General features: G+C 47.0%; 1 protein-coding gene across 2 annotated transcripts in view; it reads right to left on the bottom strand.

The window, feature by feature from the left end:
* The window catches only part of PRKAR1B (protein kinase cAMP-dependent type I regulatory subunit beta), a 679,190-nt gene that overhangs the window by 158,042 nt on the left and 496,744 nt on the right, over nucleotides 1-24,404 (bottom strand). For both annotated transcript variants that reach the window (XM_085629322.1, XM_085629323.1), the window contains exon 8: nucleotides 16,895-16,955. In XM_085629322.1, the coding sequence (XP_085485448.1) occupies nucleotides 16,895-16,955 (61 nt within the window). The remainder of the gene's footprint in view (nucleotides 1-16,894; nucleotides 16,956-24,404) is intronic.

Below are 24,404 nucleotides of genomic sequence, written 5' to 3'. Positions count from 1 at the left end.
GTCTCATACAAAGCATGCAAAACTGAATGAGACCTAAACATGAGGACATCATACCTATCAGGTAATTGTATTGCCTCACTTTGATGGATTGCTTTCCAGCAATAATTGGACCTTTGTCTTGGGTACCAATGATGGTTTCTCCCTGTTCAAAGTGAGACCTAATCTTCAGAAGAGATTGATGCAAGCATCTGTGGAACCTTTTACTGTTTCTCTGGATGGCGTTTTGACTAACCAATCGTCCAGGTATGGGAACACCTGGTGACCTTCTCTCCAGAGAAAAGTGGCAACTGAAGCAAGACATTTGGTGAATATTCTCAGCACCGAGAGGAGCCCAAAAACGAGTGCCTTGAACTTGAAGTGCCGACCCGCAACTGAGAATCTAAGGTACGTCCTGTGTTTTTGATGAATAGGTATGCAGAAGTAAACATCCCGAATGTCCAGGGAGGTCAAAAATTCCTCTTCCTGCATCATCAGGAGGACTTCTTACAGAGTCAGCATCCAAAATGACTGCTTCTTTACAAACTTGTTCAGTTCTTTGACATCCAATATCGGCCTCCAATCCCCCGTCTTCTTTTTTATAACAACGAACCTGGAATTGACATTTTTGATTCCTGTGGGATTTTGGGACAATTCTATGGTTCCTTTGGAAAGAAGAATGAACATTTCCATTTGCAGCTCCTTCAAATGAAGATGATGCTCCTTTCTTGTTGAACAAACTGGGGGACTCCGAATGAACTCTAACGTATGGCCTGACGGGACAATATGTAACACCCACTTGTCTAATGTTATTTTCTGTCATGCTGGGGCAAAAAGGATTATTTTCCTCCCCAAATTCTGAGGACCAGACAGAAAAGGGGAAACGAGCTGGGAGTCATGCTCTCTTCCGATTTTCATTGGTTCGTACTTGTGAGGAACCCCTCCTTCTTCTTGTAGATCTCCCATAAGTTTGTCTTTCATTTCCATTGAAAGGAGTATCCTTGGTCCTATCCACACTGTCTTTGAGTATAAGATGGGTGCCCTTACCCTCCATACTAGTTGAAACCTGCGCTGAAATTTTGTGATCTTCGTGAGCCACGAAAAGTAAATGTCCCAAATCTGCGTACTGCAACAGCCCTAAAGCTTTCGCTGTATCACCTTTCTTTTTCAAGGCCTTGCAAAGCTTCATCAACATGTTTACCAAAACGTTATCCCAACAAAAGGCATGTCTAATATTTTAGATTTAGTGACATGGTGCGTAAAATAACGATGAATTGTAATGTGACCCAAGCAATTACCAGTGGCTGAGATTAGTTTAAGCATTCCATCCATCAATTTCTTGTATACTTTAGTGTGTCGCCCTAAGTGGGACAGGTATGCCCAGACGTGGGTCTCATGTACACTGTGTCACTGGAAACAAGTTGTACCCGGCTTATGAGCCCATAACGTGGTTGCTTGAGTTCCACTTCAGGGAGAACCTGGCTGGACTCTTCCCAATGGAAGAGGGTCAAAACTGATTTGCATATTTCTGGGTCCAAACTGAGTTGGCACTGTGTGCAAAATAACAATATATTGGGATGCCGACCAAGTAATTACCATTGGCTGAGATTAATTCAAGCATTCCAGCCATCACTTTTTTATGTACATTATTGTGTCGCCCTAAATTGGGATGGGGATGCTCAGACATGGGTCCCATTCACACTGTGTCACTGGAACCAAGCTGTACCCGGCTCACAAGCCCATAACTAGGGCGAAATCAGCCCTGGTTTGCTTGTGTTCCGGTTCAGGGAGGACCTTGTTTGGCAGTTTGGGCTAGACTGACTTGCACATACCTGGGTCAAAACTAAGGCGGCATGGTGATCAAAATTATGAAGTGGCCAGAGTAATTACCAGTAGCTGAGATAAATTCAAACATTCCATCCATCACTTATTTGTACCCTTTAATATTTTAGATTGGACTTCAGTACAGAAGGCAGTGGATTTTAACCAGCCTTGCCTACTTAGCACAGTTCCTCCTGACATTTTGGCAAATACATTTATTTGAAACAACCATCACCTCATCAATAATGAAATAAGACAATAGCTCTCGCTGTTTCCCTCTTACCCTCAGGAATACAGTCTAATAATGGAGCTATGTAATGCCACATCTGGCGATCATAAAGACTTAGAATCACCAGGGCAATGGCTGTCTTAATTGATGTTGCACCATAGAGGAAATTATCCGTCCCAGAATGGCAATACATTTGCTATCCTTGTGTGGCAGACTAGATGACATCGTTATTGGGGTCTTGGTTCTTCTTTGAGCCACTGAAGCAATTACTAAATCAGGTCTAGCATGACCAGAGAGGCAAGCTGGAGCTGAATCTGGTGCTTTGTATGTATTTTTTAGACAGGGTTGGTGGCAGGAGTCTTCATTGATTTCAGACCTTCTGACCAGACATAATCAAAAATATGAATGGATTTAACATATTTCCAAGGTTGCTCTTTGAAGTCATAATGAAAACATGGTTGACCCACAGAGGTCAATAGTAGGTTGAATTTCTTGGCAGCTCTCTCAATCAACGAAGGAAATTTAGAGATAACATCTGTAGCATATTGTGGAATTGGCCCATTGTTTCCACTTAGGACAATAAAATCTAAGCCATTATCATGCCTTTCATCGCCATCTGGTGGTAGTTTACCTTCCTTTCCTTCTATATCAGAATAGACAATTAGAGTTAACATCATTTATGTCCTCTCCATAGACCGATCCCCTTGGCGTTGGAGGAGGTAGCGGTGATGGCTGCCTAAGAGGTGAAACTGGTAAAGGAACAGGTTGAGGAGGCAGGAGGAGGGGAGCAGCAGGCAAGTCCATGCTAGGATTATTAGTTGGTAGTGACAGCAATAACATATTAAAAGTATCCATCATTTGCTGCAACGTTGATAAGAAGGATATTAGCACTTGGACCACATCTGGTTCTCTCTAGTATCTAGGTGATTTATGTCATAAATAAATTTGAGTACTTCCAGATTTGTACTTATACTGACAAACATATTCACTGTAGGACTCCTCATAGTCCATTGATTCCTCTTCAAAATCTGCAACACTGTAAGCTGTCAGTAAGGCATAATCACTAGCCTCTTCTTCCTGTTATGACTGCAATATTTGTACTGGATGCCCTTCTGTGATCCTCAAAGGTGAAAAAACATTTCCTCCTATGTTTTTATTGACTCTGTAATACCCAGCGGTGATGCCGGCGACGATATGATTATCACCGTCAACGCTATGGACATAGTCGTCAACGGTATGGTCGTCGCCATCAACAGCATTCTCAACGCCGTCGATGTAATGTTCAACGGTGCCATCATCGTCGATGGTATCTTCGTCGTTGACGATGAGCTTAAAGTCTTTGATGTCTACAGAAAATTCGTCAACAAGGTTTCCTTTGAATAAATCCTCTTTTTGTCAGAGGTTAGTCTCCTTAGTGCTTGGACTCTGGTTTGTCAGCAGAGGAGGTGGCTGCAAGCACTGTACCAAATAGAACATCCTCAGGAAACTGTAAAAGCCTCCTCTTGTGCGCTGCCTTAATGAAGGTGCTTTGGGGGTATTTCTCACAGAATCTTCCCCTGAAAACGGGGCATCTCCTTTAGAAGGAGGAACATTATCTTTATTCATCAAAAAAAAATTCAACCTCCTTTCTCTGTCCTTTATAGTCTTAGTTGAGAAAGACTAACAGATGTTACAATCCCTTGACTCATGTTTTAGGATAAAGGGTCATCAATGTAAATTTTCTTGCTGCCACAATATAAGCAGGCTTTTAAAACAGATCTCTATTCCTCGTCAGCCATGGTGACAGCTCGTGACAGTTGCTTGTCAGACCAAAGAGCTCCCTGGTCTAGAGATTAAATCAATTTTCCCTAAAAACAACTCACAGTACAGTAGAGCTGAAGAAAGAGTGGTTCAAATCCAGGGCAGTCCAAAATGGATTAACTATAACAAAACCCTGGGTAAAAAAAAACACATTCAACTCATAATTCAGGCAATACCCCATTCAGAAAGGGATCAGTTCTAGTGTCCACCTAGAAAAAAACCCTGTGTGTGTTCTACATTTAAAAACAGGCCTGTGCCCAGGATTAAACATCATGAAATAATATGAAAAAATATATGTGGAAAAATATAGGAAGTGCCTCGCATAAGCAACCAACATGGAGCTAATTGGCAGGTTCTCAGCAATTTGCTCACTTTGTCATCACGGCAACTTTCTTATATCTGCGGAGGAGCCAACACTCAAACAAGGTCAGAAGAATGTTGTGTGTATGTTCATCTATGTAGGCCTATCGTAAATGGCACACGTCCCAAGGGCCTCCCTAGGTCCTAATATGGGAAAGAGAGAATTCTTCCTCACAAGAAAAGAGATTAATAACTTGCTGTGTGTGGCATAAGCAAAAACAACAGTTGATGGACAGAATGCAGAACAATGTCATACATTCACCCCAGTACAGAGATCTGGGCCTAAATCCATCGTTTGTTGCTCACCATGCCATTCCAGTTTGAACCCAGCCATATGCAAATCAGTCTTGACCCTGTGCCTCATGGGAACAGTCCAGCCCGAACTGCCAAGCCAGGTCCTCCCTGGACTGGAAACAAGCATCCCAGGACCGGGTTCGGGGTTTCACCCCTCTTCAGCCAGGATAGCTTGATTCCAGTGGCACAGTGAGCCCAGGACTCACGTCTGAGCATACCTGGCGTACTTAGGGCGATAAAGCAAAAGACACACAATTGATGGACGGAATGCAGAACAAATCAAAACATTCACCACCAGTCAAGAGATCTGGGTTAAATCCATCATTCTTTTGCTCACCATTGTGCAGGTGCAGTTGTCCAGAATGGCTTGCACCCTGCCTGGAGGCGGCGTGTCCTCAGCATATAGTGCGAGTAATATGCATGGAAGGCGTCGCGTTTAGCCGCCTCAGTAGTAGCCCGCGTGCCATCGCCAGTCAGGACGTTGGCTATGTGTGCTTTGGCAGCATGTGCCCGCAGGCGCCTAGCCAGGACCGTACCCACTTTGTCTCCCCCTTTGAAATAACGTTGCTTCAGCGCTAAAAGGGCCCGTTCAGCTTTATTAGTTCGAAGGGAGCACAGTTGGCCTCGGAGATTCGCCAGGCGTCTTTTATGTGCAAGTGAGGGGCGCTCCTGATCCTGTCTCTCCAGGGCCTTGATGTCCTTAGAGAGGTTGTTTTCCAGGAGGCACGCTTCTTGCGCCCGTGCAATTGCAAGAGATGTGATATGGCCTCGGATCGTGGCCTTGAATGCGTCCCACACTATAGGGAAGAAGATTTCAGGGATGTCATTAGTTGCAAAATAAGTCTCAATGGCAGTTCGCAGGCTCGCCACATCCACTGGGTCCTGAAGGTAGGCGCCAGCGAGGGGCCAGAGGGGCGCAATCAGCCGGATTCCTCAGGAGGAGTTCGAGATGGGCATGATCTGAGACAGAAGAACAAGTTACTTACCTTCGGTAACGCTGTGGATACAGTATCTGCCTGTGGATTCCTCACCTTGTGAATATCCCCTGTGCCAGCATTCCATGAACTTTTTTCCCCAGCTCTCTACGCCGACGTGGACGACGTCATAATGCATCGGCTCTGCTCGCGACTCCGTATGACGTCACCGGAGCCATAAGAGAGCCACGTCGGCGTGATGACGTCAGTTCCACCCATTTTTTCCGTGCCTCCGAGGCGCACATGTGGACCAACGACAGATTCAAAGTATACACAGTATACAATATGCAATCAAATATACATAGTACATAAACAAAAGGAAAGCTAAATAAAACAAGCATTTCCTACCAATGTACACGAAAGCATAACAACATCTCAAGCAAGACATCTTTTAAGGTATACAAAGGTGGACAACGGGGAGGCGGGTGGGCCAGTGAGGAATCCACAGGCAGATACTGTATCCACCAGAAAAAGCGTTACCGAAGGTAAGTAACTTGTTCTTCAGATGGATACATCTGCCAGTGGATTCCTCACCTTGTAAATAGATTCCCACAGCAGTCCCCACTCCCGGAGGAGGGTGTCCACCTTCCTATACCAGAAAGTCCTGCAAAACAGAGCGCGCAAAGTGGCCCTCCCTCCTCATCTCAGAGTCCAAGCAATAATGCTTTGCGAAAGTATGGAGGGAGGCCCAAGTCGCGGCTTTACAAATATCTGCCACAGGAACACCCCGGGCCAAAGCAGATGTAGATGATTTAGCTCTAGTTGAATGAGCCCTAATACCCTCAGGAGGAACCTTACCAGCCAGGGCATAGCAGATCTTGATGGCAAAGATGATCCATCTTGATAGAGTGCGCTTGTGCACCGCTCTTCCTTTGGAATGTCGAACATAACCCACGAAGAGCTGATCGTCCAGACGAAAGTCCTTCGTTCTGTCCAAGTAAAAGCTTACAGCTCTCTTTGGGTCCAGGCGATGAAGCCTTTCCTCCTCCTTGGAGGGATGAGGAGGTGGATAAAAAACAGGGAGAGTAATAGACTGCCCCAAATGAAACGGAGTAACAACTTTGGGCAGGAAAGCAGCCCTGGTCCTGAGTACCATCCTTTCAGCATGTAATGTTAGAAAAGGGGGTTTAGAACTAAGAGCTTGAAGCTCACTCACCCTCCTTGCCGAGGTTATGGCTACGAAAGACCGTCTTAAAGGACAACAGCCTCATAGGACAATTATGAAGAGGCTCAAACGGGGACCCCATCAGAAAAGTTAAGACAAGATTAAGGTCCCACTGTGGCATTACAAAAGGAGTAGGAGGAAACTTGTTTGTAAGGCCTTTGATAAACCTCAGTACAACCGGAGATTTAAATAATGACGGTTGATCAGGTAGACATAGAAAAGCCGATAAGGCCGAAAGATAGCCCTTGACCGTGGCCACAGCACAGCCCTGCTGAGCCAAGGAAAGCGCAAACTGGAGCACCTCAGAAAGATGTGCTTTTAAAGGGTCAATGGATCTCTCTCCACACCATTTTACAAACTTGGACCACCTGTAGGAGTAAATGGACTTGGTGGAGTGTCGCCTGGTCGATAAAATAAAATCCACCACATCAGGTGGGAGAGAGAAAGAACTCAGGTTGCCCCGTTCAATCTCCAGGCATGAAGGTGTAAGCTCTGGAGGTGGGGGTGTAGAACCTGCCCCTCCGACTGCGAGAGGAGGTCTGCCCTCAGAGGGAGACGGAGCGGAGGGAACGAGGAGAGGTGGAGAAGATCTGTGTACCACACCCTTCTTGGCCAATCCGGGGCAATCAATATGACTTGGGCCCGGTCTTGGCGAATCTTCCTCAGAACCCGAGGAATCAAAGGTAGGGGAGGAAATGCGTAAAGGAGTCGTGAGCCCCAACTCAACTGAAACGCGTCCCCAACGCCCCCTGCATCGGAAACTGGAGACTGCAGAATGACGGGCAGTGCGCGTTCTCGTGGGTGGCGAACAGGTCCACCCGAGGGGTTCCCCACGTCCGAAAGACATAACGAACCACCTCTGGATGGAGCCTCCACTCGTGGTCGGCGGAGAACTGCCGACTGAGACTGTCCGCGGTAGTGTTGTCCGTCAGGACTTGAACAGACTGACCGCGAAGGGAAGGGAGGAAGGCCTTGAGTGCCAAACGAATCGCCCGCAATTCCAAAAGGTTGATGTGAAGCAACCTCTCCTCTGGAGACCAAAGACCCTTGATCTCCAGATCCCCCAGATGAGCACCCCACCCTAAGGTGGAGGCATCCGTTATCACCGTGGCCACCGATGGAGGTAGATGGTAGGGCTTACCTTGAGACAGATTGCCCTCCACGCTCCACCAAGATAGATCCGCTGCAGCTTCTCTGGAGATCCTGATCGACTCCCTGAGATCTCCGTTGTGCTGATACCACTGCCTGCGAGGGCACCACTGGAGCGCCCTCATGTGCCAGCGTGCATGGATGACCAACAGAATGCAGGAAGCGAACAGACCGAGCAGGCGAAGGACCTTCAGAACTGGAACAACCGCTCCATTGTGGAATAAAGGGACCATCTCCTGAATGTCGAGAATTCTTTGAGGTGGAGGAAATGCTCGACACACAGTAGTGTCCAGTACCGCCCCTATGAACAGGTTGTGTTGAGAGGGCACCAGGTGAGATTTGGGCACGTTTATCGAAAAACCCAATTCGAACAACAGCTGAGATGTCACCTGCAGATGATGCTGCACCATCTCTGGGGACTCTGCTTTCAGAAGCCAGTCGTCCAGGTAGGGGAAAACCGGAATCCCCGACCTCCTGAGATGAGCCGCTACCACTGCCATCACCTTCGTGAAGACTCGAGGTGCAGTAGTAAGACCAAACGGGAGGACCGCAAACTGGTAATGTTGCGACCCAACCGTAAAACGGAGATACTTCCTGTGCGACTTCAGGATTGGGAAATGGAAGTACGCATCCTGCAAGTCGAGCGACACCATCCAGTCTCCTTGCTGCAACGCTTTAAGAACCTGTGCAAGGGTCAGCATCTTGAACTTCTCCTGTTTCAGGTAAAAGTTCAAGACTCTGAGGTCCAGTATCGGACGCAATCTGCCGTCCTTCTTGGGAATCAGAAAACACCGGGAGTAGCATCCCTGACCCCTTTCCTGCTCCGGAACCACCTCTATCGCACCTATTTGAAGCAAAGCTAGCACCTCCTTCTGCAGAAGAAGCAGATGGTCTTCCGAGCAGTAACCTTGGCAAGGAGCGTAAGGGGGAGGAAACTCCTGAAAGGGAAGGGCGTACCCAGTCTCCACGAGGTTTAAAACCCAAAGGTCTGTTGTAACAGATTTCCAACCCCGCAGAAAGTGGGACACCCGACCCCCCACAGGTCTTACATGTTCCAGGATGGGGGATCTAGGGCTGCTTCACTGAAGCTTCTTTGGGAACAGAGGAGGCAGAAGATGAAGAGGGGTTGCGGCCAGAACCTCTCCGACCTCTTTGTCTCCCTCTATAGGACCTATAGAGGGGATTCTGCTGTTGCTGCTGCTGAGGCTGCCGGTAGGAGCAAAACGAAGACCTCCCGAAACCCCTGAACTTCTTAAGTCCAAATCCTTTAGCAGGAGCCTGCAGACCTAAAGATTAAGCTGTTACCCTACTCTCCTTAAATCTCTGTAGGGCAGAGTCAGCCTTCTCACCAAAATGTTTTTGACCGTCAAAGGGCAAATCCACCAAGGTGGCCTGAACGTCCGTAGAGAAGCCAGACGAACGAAGCCACGCCTGCCTCCTAGTGGCTATAGACGACCCCAATATTCTCGCCACCGAATCAGCCGTATCAAGGCCCGACTGAATCACCTGTCTCGCAGCGGCCTGAGTATCTGCGACCACCTCCATAAAGGACGCCTTATCACCGTCTGGCAGCTTAGGGGCTAAAGATTTCAGCGAGTCCATCAAAGCATGAACATAGCGCCCTAGCAAGCACGTGGCATTAGTGGACTTAAGCGCCATGCTCCCAGATGAAAAGGTTTTCTTAGCGGCTTGATCAACCTTTTTGCACTCCCTGTCCACAGGAGTCTGAGGGAATGCCCCTGAAGCATGCTTCGAGCATGACGCCTGCACCACTAGACTTTCTGGCGAAGGGTGCGAAGATAGAAAATCTGGATCCCCAGGAGCCACCCTATATCTTCTCGCCACCTGCCTAGAGACCGCTGGTGAAGATAACGGCTTACGCCAGACTTCCACAATTGGCTCCAAAATAGCCTCATTGAAAGGCAGCAAAGGCTCACTTGTCGAGGAAGGCGAGTGTAACACCTCCGTCAAAAGGTTAGGCTTATACTCCGCAGAGGGCAACTGCAAATCCAACAGCTCTCCGGCCTTTTTTATCACCATATGATAGGGACCCAGTTCCTGCGGCGGAGAGGACCTAGTTGAAGAATGCTCCCACTCCGGAGTCGTGTCCAGGCCACCAGCCTCCTGAATCCCCTCAAACTCATCAGAGGATGTGTCAACCTCACCTTCCTCCACCTCCACTCTATATCGTTCTTCATCCAAGACCCTTTGGGCCTCTCTTCTTGAGCGGATCCGTGGAACCGGCATCGCCGGCGCCGTACACGGAGTCGGTGGAGCCAGAGGTGTCGAGGCCGGGGCGCCGGAGTCGGACGCGGCGCCGAGGTAGACGGCAACGGCGTCGAGGAAGGCTCCGAAGAAGGTCGATCCATTCGAAGCCGAGATGGATCCCCAGTCGGCGCCGGAAACTGCCACGAAGGCGCCATCGGCAGGAAGGGCATAAACGGGGCTTGAGCGTAATGCTGCGGCACTCCCAGAGTATTAGCCATAGGACCCACGGGACCAATAGGTGCACCGGATGGGAAGGCAGCCCGTTGGAAGATTCCATACATCGTATTCAAAAAATGAGACAAATCCATACCCGGAGCCGGAAACTGTGGATAATGGCCTGGTCCCGAATCCGTCTGCGGAGTACCTGGTACCGGCCCCGCAGTATCCTCCACAGGCGCCGCAGGCTCATCAGGCTCTAAAGAAGGCTCTTCTCCTTGCTCTTGCTCAGCCTCAGAAGCCGAAGACTCCACTGGAACCGGTGACGGCGCCGGTGACTGCGCCGGGGACTGCGCCGGGGACTGTGCTGGAGCCCGCTTCGGAGAAGGAGATCCCCCAGGAGACTTAGAAGGAGATATATCCTTACTTCAGCGTCGAGGCGAAGTCGATCTCGACGCCTTGCTCTTCGAAGACCGGCGCCGAGAGGAATGCTTCCTCTTCTTATGGTGTTTCTTCGACTTCGAAGAATGTGAAGTCGACGACTCCGGCCTCGATCTCTCCTTCTTCCTACCTCTCTTCTCCTTTTTGGCCTTGGCCATGAAGAGCTTCGCCTCCCTTTCTTTCAACGCCTTGGGATTCATCCTCCTGCAGCTGGAACAATCTTCCACGTCGTGGTCGGATGAAAGGCACCACAAACAATCATCATGGGGGTCTGTCATAGACATGTGGCCCCCACATTCCCTACAGGGTTTAAAACCCGACTTCCTTGTCGAAGACATGACAATTTTTTTCCAACAGTAACACCAAACGACTACAAAGTAGCAGAAGAGTGCTGGAAAAACCGTTGCGCGTCGACGGCGCGGAAAAAAGGGAACTGACGTCATCACGCCGACGTGGCTCTCTTATGGCTCCGGTGACGTCATACGGAGTCGCGAGCGGAGCCGATGCATTATGACGTCGTCCACGTCGGCGTAGAGAGTTGGGGAAAAACGTTCTGTGGAATGCTGGCGCAGGGGATATTCACAAGGTGAGGAATCCACTGGCAGATGTATCCATCAGAAATGCTGGACATGATGGCCGAGAACGACTGGCTGATCAGGGCATGGGAGATAAAAATGTGGTCGATACACGAATATGAGCGGTGCACATGTGAGTAGTAAGAGTAATCGCGTACGCCAGGAATCTAGCAGGCCAAGATCCGATAGCTGCCTCTTGAGGGCCGAGGACATAGTCCCTGTCCCGTGATAAGAGGCGTCGCTGCGATGCATTGCGGCATCCCATACCATGTTAATGTCTCCCCCTATGATTAGGGAAGGATCCACCTGTGGTATATGCTCCCGCAGGAGTGCCCGGAGATATGGGTCCTGCGCCTGGTTAGGTGTATAAATATTGCACAATGTAAAGGAGTGGTGTCCGATCTTGACCCCCCACCCTGACAAAGCGACCCTCTTGACTACGAAATATTTTGGATTCCCCCTGTCTGATGCCAGGTCTACAGAGTATCACCACTCCAGCCGTTTTAGAGGGGGCTGTAGCCCAGAATTGAACAGGATAGCGAGGGTGAGCCATTCGAGGGGTATCATTCTTATTAGGTGAGTCTTCTGTAGGAGATGATATCCAGATTTTGCTGCAAGAGGTAGCGCCATATCTGGTGTCAATTGTTGGGGAAGTGAAGTCCCTTAACATTAAGGGACAGGATCTTCAGGCAAGGGACCGTAGCCATGGTTGTGTCAGGGCCTGGGGCAATCTGTTACGCCATTGTAAGGAGCAGGGTGTTGTAATAGGAGGGAGGGGTAGAAGGATGCCGCTCCCCTTGAGAGGGGGGGGAACGTCGTGGGGGGTACCCCCACCCGCCATAGAGAGAGATAGAGAAGAAAGAGGGGGAAAGGAAGAGAAAAGAGTAATAGATCAAAATATAAAAAAATACAACATTGGCCAACAGGGCCACAGTGTCCTGTTCCAGTCCAGGGATATTCGCGGCCCAAAAAAAAAGATCATCCCGGAGAAGTCACTCTCCCAGGAGCAGGGGGGTGAATCCTCAAAGCTTAGGGCGTGACAGTAAGGAAGGCGACCCTGCTGGTGGAGCTGGGAGATCACCAGTCACAGAGCGGGACACCGCCTCATCATTTCCAGGTATCAGGTATAAGCGTCAGAGGGAACAGGTAGAAATGTGTATCCGTTCTTTCAGGGTGTGGAAGGGCGAGAGCTAACTGGAGAAAGGCTCTCTTCCATGAAGCGGATGTGCTGGATGATGTCCTGTTTAGCTTGGGAGGCAGATTGCTCCCCTGGGTGAGAGGTTCTCCTGAAGCGATGTACTTTGGACCAAGACAGCTTTGCAGGCTCCTGGCCATGGAAGGGACGGCTTGTTGGGCTTGGTGGCGGCGTGAGGGAGAGGTGCAGAAGTTGTGCCGCGTCCTGGAAGGATCTCACCATCCGGCGTTTGGACTCCCACTGAAAAATGAGCGCGAAAGGGTGGCCCCATTGATACTGGATGTTCAGACTCCACAGCTTGTCTGTTACTGGTTTGCAGTCTCGGCGTCTGCGCAGCGTGGTGAGAGCAAGGTCTTGGAAAATCTGTATGGTGGCACCTTTATAAGTGAGCTCCGGTTTGGAGCGCACCGCTTTGAGAATTGCCTCCTTCTCAGTAAAAAAGTGGACCCGGGTCAGGATGTCAGGAATAAGGCCTATTTGGTTGGAAGGGCCCGAGACTCGTGTGCCCGGTCCAAGGCCGGTGGGGAGGCATCGTCATAGCCCCAGATTTCATGTAGTAGCTTCACAACAAATGTCATTATGTCTGACCCCTCGGCTCCCACCGGAATCCCCCTAATATGGAGATTGTTGCGGAGGCTCCGGTTTTCCAAATCTTCCTGCTTTAATTGTAGATCAATATGCTGCTCTTCTAGGGTGGCCAGTCGCTGCCAGAGATGCTCTTGGTCCTCCGTTCGGGCGTCCACTGTGTTTTTTCGAGGCCATCCACTCCCTCTCCAAGGTCAGTGACCTATTTTCTGAGTTCCCGGACACAAGAATGGACCTCTGAGCGCAAGGAGCCTATTTCGGACTTGAGCTTCAGCATGAAGATGGCCATGAAAGACTGCGTAACTGGCGCCGAATCTTCTCCAGTTGATGACGCCAGGAGCAGCAGGGCCCGGTTTGTTCCAGAGTGCAGCAACCGGGTTATCCTTCTGGGGTGCCGCAGAGTCCTTTCCCGTTTTAGTGCGCGTCATCTCCCCTCGAGGCCGAGCACTCTCCGGTCCCTGATAAGGTGGCAGAGTCGGGCGGGGGGACGTTGGGGGTCAACCAAGGGTACCTGAAGCCCTCGGTGGTAGGGCGCAAGCTGTCACAAAAGGCACTGCAGGTAGTGATCCGCAGGCTATGAGGGAAGAGGGTGTACTAGCAATGTTGCAGAAGTTGATAATGCCGCAGAGGTCTTGTCACCAGGGAAGCCAATCGCTGTATAGCCAAGTTGTAGAGGTCGGAGCCACCGTGGGCCACGCTGCAAGCTGGTTGTAGAGAAGTTATTCGGGAGTCAAGAACCAATGTCGCGCCACAGTGTTCAAGGCAGCAAGACAGGCAGCAGTGCTGGGGACACTAGGTGATGAGGGGTGAAAGAATTATCCACAGTCGGCCAGCGCTGACCTCCAGGAGAGGAGAAGGTGCAGAGAGTATCGTCCCCTGCATGATGGACGCTAGCGGAAAGAGCCCTTAGTCCAGGCCTCACCCACCTGAGCCGAGGGCCCAACGAAAGAGAGATCCAGCAACATGGTGGCTGCGTGCCAGTCCAGAAAAGTCTAGCCCCGGGGGAAGCAGGGCACGCGAAGGGCCCACCAACAACGGAAGGTGCAGTCACTGAAGGCCCCTCGCTCTCAGGGTCTGCAGAACACCCAGGTGCGCTAAGAGCGGTCCACAGGAGGGTCTAGGACGCCGCTGGGGTAAGCCTCAGGCAGTTCCAAGGCGCTGGCGACACGTGCAGCTAGCGAGGAGCAGTTTCCAGGAAAGGTACGTAGGGCCCAGTCCAAGCGGGTCAGTCTATCAGGGCCACAGTGCGCAGGGTCGCCCCCACCCCTACACCTCACCTACACAGAACGTCGGCATCACAGGAGTCCAGCAAGAAGATGGCGTGGGTTGGGCAGGGAGGAATGCAGGTTCGCGCCCATCCGCAGACCCGCAAGCCAGAGGGCCGCTGCTCACAGGCCGGGCCTCTGCGGGGACGCTGTCAGCCCTGCCAAGGGCCAGTAGTCGCCAGACTCCCCCCTGAGATCACCGCCGGTCGCCCGGTCTGTCCAGCCAGTGCAGGGAAAGCCCACTGTGTCAGGGGATCGCAGGGGCAGATCAGGGGTAATTACCCCAATCTGCCCCCCAGTGGGTGCAGAAAGACTCCTGCCTCATTTATTTAGGGTGGGAGCATAGCCATGCTGGGCAGCCCACACATTTATTAAAAAAGTTAAATCCCTGGCCTAGTGGGCTTTATGCCCATCGATGGGACTAATCGGGAGTAATTTTCCCAAACTGCCCCATGGGGGAGCAGAAAAACAGTTGCCCCATTTATTTGGGGTGGGGGCATGGCAATGCCCTTGCTGGGCAGGCTCCACCTCTATATTTTCTGGAACAAAAAAATCCTCCCCCCAAGTGGGTAGAGAGACTAAAATATATTAATTGGCAAGTGGGAACAAAAGCCCATACCCAAAAGACCGCTCACCCATGCCCAGTGTCTAGTGGGTGGATCCACAGGAGGAGTACCATTAAAAAGGGGACATTCTCCCCTTTCAGACGATACCTCTCCCATGAGAATCAGTGCTCGGGGCTGGAATATGCCCAGAGCACTGACTCAGTGAAAGTAAAAGGAGCCCATCAGCTAGTTTTACTTTCCCTTTTACTGTAATGACATCAGCGTGCCCTGTGCGTTGATCGTCATTGCAGTTAAAAAAATGTTTTAATTCAGACTGCTTGGGAAGTTCTTCTCAAGCAGCCTGATGTTAAAAAAATAAATAAAAAACGACCTCTGGTGCAACACAGCAGAGGGGCCTCCATTTACTTCCCCGTGCCGGCCATTGGCCGAAAAATGCACTTAAAAGGGTAATGTAATGCTAGCCCATTTAAAGCTCAATAAACGTCAAGATAATATTGTTGTCCAAACACATCTTTTGAACAAAGGACATGCATATCAAATATCAAATTCAATAGAAAGCAAATTAAAAACTGGACAGTCAAGAATCCTTATTTCCTTCATCAATGCCCAAAGAAATGGTAACTCATCCCAGTAGCCACAGTGCAACCCTGCACTTAACAACATATGAAAGTTGGCAGTTTTCTCCTTAATTGGGTCCTTTAAAAGAGCTTTAAAAGAACTGGGAAGAAAGGCACCAAAACTATCCTGAGGCAGAGTAGGGAAAGTATCTAGCATAATCTTCTAGGCTGAAGCATCCAATAGGGAAAAAGGAGCAAATATCAGAAGGTAAAAATGGTGGGCATAAAGTGTTATGAAAAACAGAGGAATTTAAAGTGCTGCAATGTATCCTATTAAGCTCCAAGCTCTATTGAACATGAAAAGAACAGAAAATGAATTCACAGGAAAAAGGTTGAACACCATCTTGGAAAGAAAAGCTCTGGCAGCACAAACAATGAAGACAAATGCCTAGAAACTAAGATAGCCCTAACCACACCCAGCATCACAGGAAAATGGTGCTGACCTTGTATAGCAGGAGCAAGAGGGAAGATTGAAAGACTGATATCCTGCCCTTAATCCATCTGGCATCTCTGATCCTCCATACCACCATACTCCTTCTTCTGAACCTTTAGCACAACATCCTCGACCACGCTAATAGAAGTCTACCACCAATGGAAACGTATCTAGGCAACATAAGCCACTAGAACGCCAACGTCGTCCCACAGACCTAGGCAAACCATACAGGGGTTACTTTGTGCATAAGTGCCATCATTTCTTCTGCTGATGCCGAACTAGATAATATTCAACTGCATCTGAGGAACTAAGGCAGCACACAGATGAGGTCTGTCAGAGAGGGAAAATCTCTTTCCTTCGTGTCAAACAAGGTTTGTTTTTCAAGTTAGATCTGTAAGTTGGCGAATTCTCCACATCCAATGAATTTACCACTTTTACTCCAAAACAGAAGCTTATGAACATGTTCAGAAACCTAATAAAATAGTTATACAGAGGATTAATACTTTCAAGCCTGTTCAATAGATTTCCAAATAACTAAAACATGAGCTGAGCAATTACACCAATCCACAAAAAGATGTATTCAGGCTGAGTTGTTTTCATGTGAAGCCTTGTTTATTTTTGTCGGTAATGAAAATTTTGCATGTAAAATCCATTTAGAACCATTTTACCTGTCTACACAAAACTAGGATCAAACCACCAAAACAAAGCATAGCTTCTCCCAAATGTGTTCTATATTTGTAAGATGTGTTTAAAGATTTTCGCTGCAATAACTGCATTCACTCCCAATCCCAGCGTTAATTTCGGAGAAGCTTTTGCTTTTCTGTAACACACACAGATGCACACATCTAGTGATTTTCTAGACTTAACACCACTCATTCTGATGTTCTTTGACAATTACTCTTATTTGGAATGCTCTTCAAGGAATAACCTGTTTTAGCTACAAGTGTTTAGATAGAGAGATCTTTACAAGTTTTTGGTGCAGTATGAACAAACCCCAGCATTGAAGATAGAAGAAGCAAACTAACCTAAAATGGAGACTTTGCTTAGGAATTCTTCATACATCTTCCGTTTCCTTAACGTGCTACCCTGTTAAAAGAAACATAAAACGATTACACAAGGTCAGTTTGTGTTTAGTCCGTCAAAGGAACACACAAGCAATGTAAGTATTGACTGCCTTTTTGTTAAAGGTGCTTTAGAACAACCCCATAAGCAAAGCACATAAAACAGGTATTCATTAAAACAGATGTCACAACTTGCAGAGTCATCTCTATCAAATGTAAATTAAAGATATTAACGATGCAGGAAAAATACAAGTTCTTTATTAAAAAAATATGACAATGTGCTCTTTCGGTGACTCAGATTTGTTTTTGAAGACACACTTCCACATGAGCGTTTAGCACTTAAAACATTTGGAATCACTGATATGGGAGGATATCAATTCACCATTGACTAGCTCATACAGCACCATAGCTAATACCTATTTTCTCATGATACTGCTCTCTTACACGCATCCTTAAAACCTTCAATGTTTTTTCCTTACCTACCGACTTACAAACAACTGGCCACGCATCTCCTCTGCTGATAAAAGAAAACAATCTACACAGTTATGAACTCTCCAATTATCGTCCTGAAACCAATCTGCCGTTTGTCAAATCTTGGGTATGGCTTTAAGTGTGTACTGACAATCACTCACTGCTTAAAATAATAATACCAATAATAAAATGGCAATACCAACTATAACAATGGTTATAATAATTTGGCTTGATAAACTTGAATCTATTGAATTTATACACAACTTATTTCGAAGCTCGAAAGCACTGGACAAAATATACATGACAATTACACAGGGCGTTAAACTATGATAGGCAAAAAGAATAATTCATGCAGACATGTAAACATAGCACATATTTATAGGGAAGCAAATAAAGAAAAGTAATTGAATGCACATATTCCATCGCTTCTTTTAAGAGATTATTAATGTAGGAGACACAAACTCCAGTGGGCTTGGCACTCCACAGACAGAAAGCCAGCAGCCCAAAAGAGCGCAACCAGAAGAAGCACATGTAAAACTAGGGAAGATGATCAGGAGAAACTGAGTGTAGATTTCAAAGAGATTGTTAAGCAATCATCTACCCTACCATATGACGCCAAATGATGATCAGACAATGCCAGTATTAAAGAGTGATGCATAAAATTAAGTTAGAAATGATAGCAAACTAACTGTAAGTCAATAAAGGCAAGAAAGATTAAATGAAATATGTAAATAATAGCAACAACAATTCATAGATAGAAGAGCGATGAGTAGAATTTGAAAAGTGCAGCAGTGGCAGAAACAAAACCAGAAAAGTGATCAGCCTTGCTCAGATACTAGAGTTTTGCCACCAATCACGATTTAAGATGATTATATACAAAGTGATGGTGAAGAACAACCTGAAGAGGGTGAGATCACTCCGGAACAATCGGTCACAGAAGCAGCCTGTAAAAGTGTGTCTAAGGCTTTGCCATTGCAGAGCCTGCGTGCAGTCTGGTACTGTCATGCTGACTGGGCAAGTGCACCTACTTGCCAGTCCCTAAACCTTCCATTTTCTTCATATCAGACACCCCTATGGTAGGCCCAAGGGCAGGGTGCATTGTAAGTATAAGGTAGGACATGCCCTGGTGTGTGTGGTATGTTCTAATAGTGAATTGCAGCCATTTTCGTTTTTCACAATTGCAAGGCTACCTGTTCTCCATAGGCCAGAATGGGCAGTTTGATTATTACATCCTATAATCCTAACTGACTCAGGGAACATGGTAGAAATTCGAATTTAGTATGCCTGAACTCAGAACGATAAAATACATCTTTTAGTGAAGTTGGTTTTAATATTCTGTGTTTGAAAATACCACTTTTAGAAAGTAGGTATTTTCTTGCCTAACCATCCAAACCTGCCTCTGCTATGCTGTGTATCCCTTGTCTGGAGTTTGAGTGACAGGGGCTGGGGGGTTCCAGGAGACAGGGTGAGTCAGCACAGGGCTGAATAGAGAGATCTGCATCTAGATGGGTGGGAGGAGTTGCACCTGGGACCTCAATAGGGCTGTGCCTTCCTTCCACAATGCTGGCTCCACCTCCTGTGGTGCGTCTGATGTCTCTGCCCTGCACTCTGAAAGGAAAGAAGGAACCTTGTCAACAAAGTGCTCCAGGACTGACCAGAACTGGTTTGGACTAGGCAAAGGCCTCTCTGCCTTCAGAGAACAAAGAGAAACTGGGTATAAATATTGGGACCCAAACCCAAGAACTTTAGATCACTTTTGGACAACAAGAAGAAACCTTTGCTGAGGAGAAGAACCAGAAGAAACTGAGGAGAGACTATCCCTAAGCTGAAGTGCTGCTTGGGGGATTGGCCTGCAGTGGTTGCCTGACTGCCAAAGAAAGGAGAAAAGACTTTGTGTGCACTTTATTCAACTTGTAAAGGATCTCCAAGGGCTTGGAGAAGAGCTTGCCTCCTGCCGAAGTCTCAGGGACAACAGACTTCAACCACCAGCTCCCCAAAAGTTCTTTGGAAGTGCCTGTAGCTGTATTTGGGCCTTCTGAGAGACTGTGTCTCGAAAGGAGCTGGAAGCGCGACTCAACAAGAAGCGTGTCGCCGTCGCAGCATCACTGAACAAGGGTGTCGCCGCTGTAGCTGTTGTATTGCACCGCATCATGAGAAGCGTCCCGCAACAACGAAGAAGCGTGTCGCAGCCGCTGCATCACTGAACAAGGGTGTCGTTGTAGCTGTCGCATTGCACCGCATCACGAGAAGCGTCTCGCAACACCGAAGAAGCGTGTCACCGTCGCATCACTGACCAAGAGTGTCGCCGCTGGAGCTGTCGCATTGCACCGCATCACAAGGAGCACCTCGCATCCACGGAAAAGCGTGCTGCCACCGCTGTCGTCGCATCACTGAACAAGGGTCGCCGCTGCAACTGTTGCATCGAGCGGAAGCGTCTCACATCATTGGAGAAGAGTGTCGCCGCCAAAGCCGCTGTTGTCGCATCACTGGACAAGGGTGTCGCTGCTGCAGCTGACGCATCGAGCCGAGACATCTCGCAACATCAGAGAAGCGTGTCGCATCAACAAGAAGACGCCATCTTTGTTTTTTTGCACCAGATCTTCAACGCATCACCGCCTTTGCGTGTAAGGACCTACCGCATCACCTTCCCTGTAAGACTTTCGTTGCTCTGCGTGTTGCATCTTAAGGTACATTGACTCAAAGTGTCGCATTTAAGATTAAAGAGAACTAAACCAATTCTACAATTTTTAAGTAACAGTATTGTGGATTTTTGTTGTTTATGGTCTTGTGTTAAATCTATATCAAGAATACTTATTTTTGATATAAAACTTGTGTGGTGTCCATCTGTAGTGTTGTCACTTGATTACTGTACGTGTTCACAAATGCTTTACACACTGCCTCTGAGATAAGCCTGTCTGCTCGTGCCAAGCTACCAAGGGGGTGAGCAGGGGTTATTTTAGGAGTGTAACACCTTACCCTGACTAGAGGCAAGGGTCCCTATTTGTCACAAGTACCTACCTGTGCCAACTAGAGACCCCCAAATCTAACAATCAGTAAAGTCCATTTCCATAGTCAATCATATTTGGGAAGAAGGTCTGAAGTTGATGTAAACTCCAGCTTTAGTGGCGGCTGTTATGTCTTGGCTTGACAAAAAATACAAAGTGCCAGAAAATTCACCTTTGTGTCTAACTGGTCATCCTCGTCCGGACTCAGTGGTGCTGCAGGCTGCCCAGAGAAGATCTAGAAATCCATCAACTCCCTGTTCGCCTCCACCAGATAAAGAAGGGAGATGTTTGGATAATGTGGGGAAGAGATTCTCTACTATAGGAGATAGGCAGATGTGGTAGGATATGGCACCCTTCCTCGGGTTCATACCTGAAGACAAAACTTGAGAGGCTACGGAAATATTCAACCAATGAGAAAGGGCATCCTCCGAGAATATTGGCCTTGCTAGGGATGTTGCTTCTGCAGCCTTTCGGCAAATGGTTGGAGCTGCAGCGTTACGCCGACAAGGTTGGCTGAAAGCTACCTCTTTCTGTCAGGAGGTTTAGGCTAAGATTCTGGACAAGCCTTTTTATGGGGAAAATCTGCTTGAAAAGCTTGCGGATGATGCCCTACAATGCATTAAGGCTGACATGGCACATTCGCTGGGATCGTTACAGCAATACCATTTACAGAGCTTTAGAGGGAATCGAAGAAGAGGTCAGTTCTCATCCAGAGGCTCATTTCAGTCATACAGGTACAAACAAACCTTACCCTACATTCCAACAGGGATTTCAACAGCAGTATGCTGTACAGAAGCAATATAGAGCACCACTAGGTGCATTCTGTAAGAGACAAAGGAGAGCTTCAGCGGGAGGAACGGAACACAAAGCATCAAGATGTCAGTGACAATTTTCAGGCACCAGTCACCTCTTCACACCTACTGACACATTATTTTACAGACTTGACCGTTTACTACGATCAATGGAAGAATATCTTATGAGACAAATGGGTTCTGGATATTATCCGTCATGGTCACACCCTGAAATTTGTTCAAAAGGCTCCTAGGATTCCTCTGCGTAAGAGGTCACATCACCATCTAGCTGTTCTACTTCAGAAGGTATCTCTTCTTATTTGCAAAGGATCTATAGAAGATGTTTCATATAGCCATGGAAACAAGGGATTCTATTCAAATTTCTTCCTCCGAAAGAAAATGTCGGGGAAATGGAGACAGGTCATGGGTCTAAGACTTTTGAACACATTCATAAACAAACAACTGTTCAAAAGCTTTTGCTCCAGAAGATCTTACAACTTCGAAACATGGGAGATTTTAAGACTTCCCTACATCTTCTAGATCCTTATTTTCATGTCCCCATCCATGTGAAACAATGCAAATATTTGGGTGGTAGGATGCCTTTATCAGTTCAAAGTTCTCCCATTCGGATTTCCATCTGCTCCCAGAACCTTCATCAAGTGTATGGTTCTGATAGCAAAGTCCCTAAGAAGAAGCGGTCATCGGGTAGTCCCATACTTAGACAACTGTCTCATCAAGGGCCCTTCTTTCTGATCTGCAGAAAGATCTACAGTGGCTTGCATGAGCCTCTTCAAAGAACTAGGGCTACATTCAAAAAAGGAAACGTCTGCTTGGATTCCATCCAAATAGATTACATTCCTGGGGGTGAACCTAAATACATAGACACCCCACGAAACTAAAAGATACATCGTATGATACATCTGGTTTCATCCCTTTCAGGAAAAGTTTTCAATTCTGTATAGATGTTCAAGTCCATACTAGGAATGATGTCTTTGTGTATTCCACTAATTCCATACTGTGGGCTACAAATGAGACAGCTACAGGAACAACTGTATTCTCAGTGGGTTTAGTCGCAGGGGTCTTTAGAGGACATCATTCAAATGACATCGCCCATGAAGATAGCAATGGTATGGTTGTAGACAGAAGCCAACATTTGCCCAGGCCAATCTTTCATTCACTCTTGTCCTCACCTTACAATGATGGCCAATGCTTTGTTGGAAGAAGGGGAGCACATTTGCAAGACATAGAAATTCATGACAAATGGTCTCCATAGGAGGACTGCATGCACATCAACCTTTTGGAGTTGAAAGCAGTGTTTGCAGGACTTCACTATTCTCTTCCCAGAATAACAAATTTGGAAATACTGGTACACACAGACAATACCACTACCATGTTTTACCTCAACAAGCATGGTGGAACAAAGTCAAAAATGCTATCAATACAAGCACAGCAAATTTGGAAATGGGTCCTTCTCCACAAAATGTCCTTGAGGGTGGAACATGATCCAGGGATAGAAAACAAATTGGCAGATTCCCTAAGCAGAACATCAAAAGAATGCCACAAATGGGAATTCAGCCAGTCACAATTAGGGCAAATCTTCAGCGATTGGGGAACCCCGACTCTCGATCTGTTTTCCACAGCACAGAACAAAAAATGCAGATTGCTCACAAGCAGGTTCCCACAAAAACACTCTGGGGGGGGATGCATGCTAAATTGCTTGGTAAGTAATTTTAACCTAAGCTTTTCCACTGTTTCCTCTAGTCCCTGAGTCCTGCGCAAAATGAAACCAGGACAGAGTCATTTGATTCTGAAAGATCCGGCGTGACCAAGACAATATTGGTTCACAGTACTTCTTTTCCTAGCTGGAGGCACACATTCAATTCAGACCAACATCATCTTCTTGACAAGGGACAAGTGGTTCAACCAATGATTGGGCTGCTCAATTAATCAGCATGGCTCCTCACGACAATGAGTTTGCTTCTTTGAATATTGCTAAAGAATGAGTAGAGATTCTGAAACAAGCTAGGGCAACCTCTACAAACAAATGCTATAAACCAAAATGAACTACAGTTTGTCATTTGTGTTTATGTAACGACCTTTTTTTCAATCTACTCCAGAACAAATTCTACCTAATATACAACATCTAGCCCAATCAGGTTTAGCGCATACTTCACTTAAAGTCCATTTGGAAGCAATATCAAAATTCTGGAGAAGAACAAATACTGATTTCCTTTGGTCTGACAGAGTGATAAAAGAGTTAATAAACAGCCTCTTCAGAGTTTTGCTTCCGATTAAACAAAACAGCAATCACATGGCAATTGATGAAAAGTCAGTTTGAACCTATTCATAAAGCAGAAATTAAATATCTGTAATGGAAATTGCTTTTTTACTAGCGCTTACTTCAGCCAGAAGAATTAGTGAGATTTAAGCCTTTACAATCAAGGATCCCTATTAACAATTTAAAGATAACAGAGCAATATTGAGGATAAATCCTCACTTTATTCCAAAGGTTCCAACATCTTTTCATTTAAATGAGCCGATAGTCTTGAGAACATTTTTAAAGACCCATCTACCGTGACTAATAAAGCTTTACATATTTTGGAAGAGAGAAGATGTCTAAAATTGTACATAGAAAGAACAAAGACTTTCAGGAGGTTAGACCAGATGTTCATAGCCTTTGCCCCTCCTAGGTAAGATAACGCTATTTCAAGGGGCAATATAGCTTACTGGATTTCAGTGGCCGGTTCCTATTGTCACAGCAAGGCACACTCTGTAAGAAGTGTGGCTGCTTCTACAGCATTGTTCGCTGGAGTATCTTTATCAGATAGTTGCATTGCAGGACTTTGTGTAATGTACATACATTTACGAAATACAGCCTTCTCCGATCATTAGCGGATCGGCGCAGGCATCGGTTGTGCTGCTCTGGTGAACGATTTGTGTTGCTAAGATATACGCTCTGGGGGAACAAATTGGGGGTTTTAAAAAAGAAAATAAGTTTTTATGCTGCCATTAAATATTGAATTTGCTGCTATTTACTCTGAACCAAGGAATTAAGTTGTGTTGGGAGCTTTTAAAACTGTACTCAATCTTGTATTGCTTATTTGCACGGGAGGCGGGAAGGAGCTCAGTTGAATGCCCCGGGGGGACGATTAGTCACGCATTGCAAGCGGGTGTAGCAGTCTAGCAGCGCGGGCCCCTACGTTCATC

The sequence above is a fragment of the Triturus cristatus genome, chromosome 10 (genome assembly GCF_964204655.1).
Source record: "Triturus cristatus chromosome 10, aTriCri1.1, whole genome shotgun sequence".
In the NCBI taxonomy this organism is placed as follows: Eukaryota; Metazoa; Chordata; class Amphibia; order Caudata; family Salamandridae; genus Triturus; species Triturus cristatus.
The sequence above is the reverse complement of the archived record's forward strand: the minus strand, read 5'-3'. Positions and strand labels throughout refer to the sequence as shown.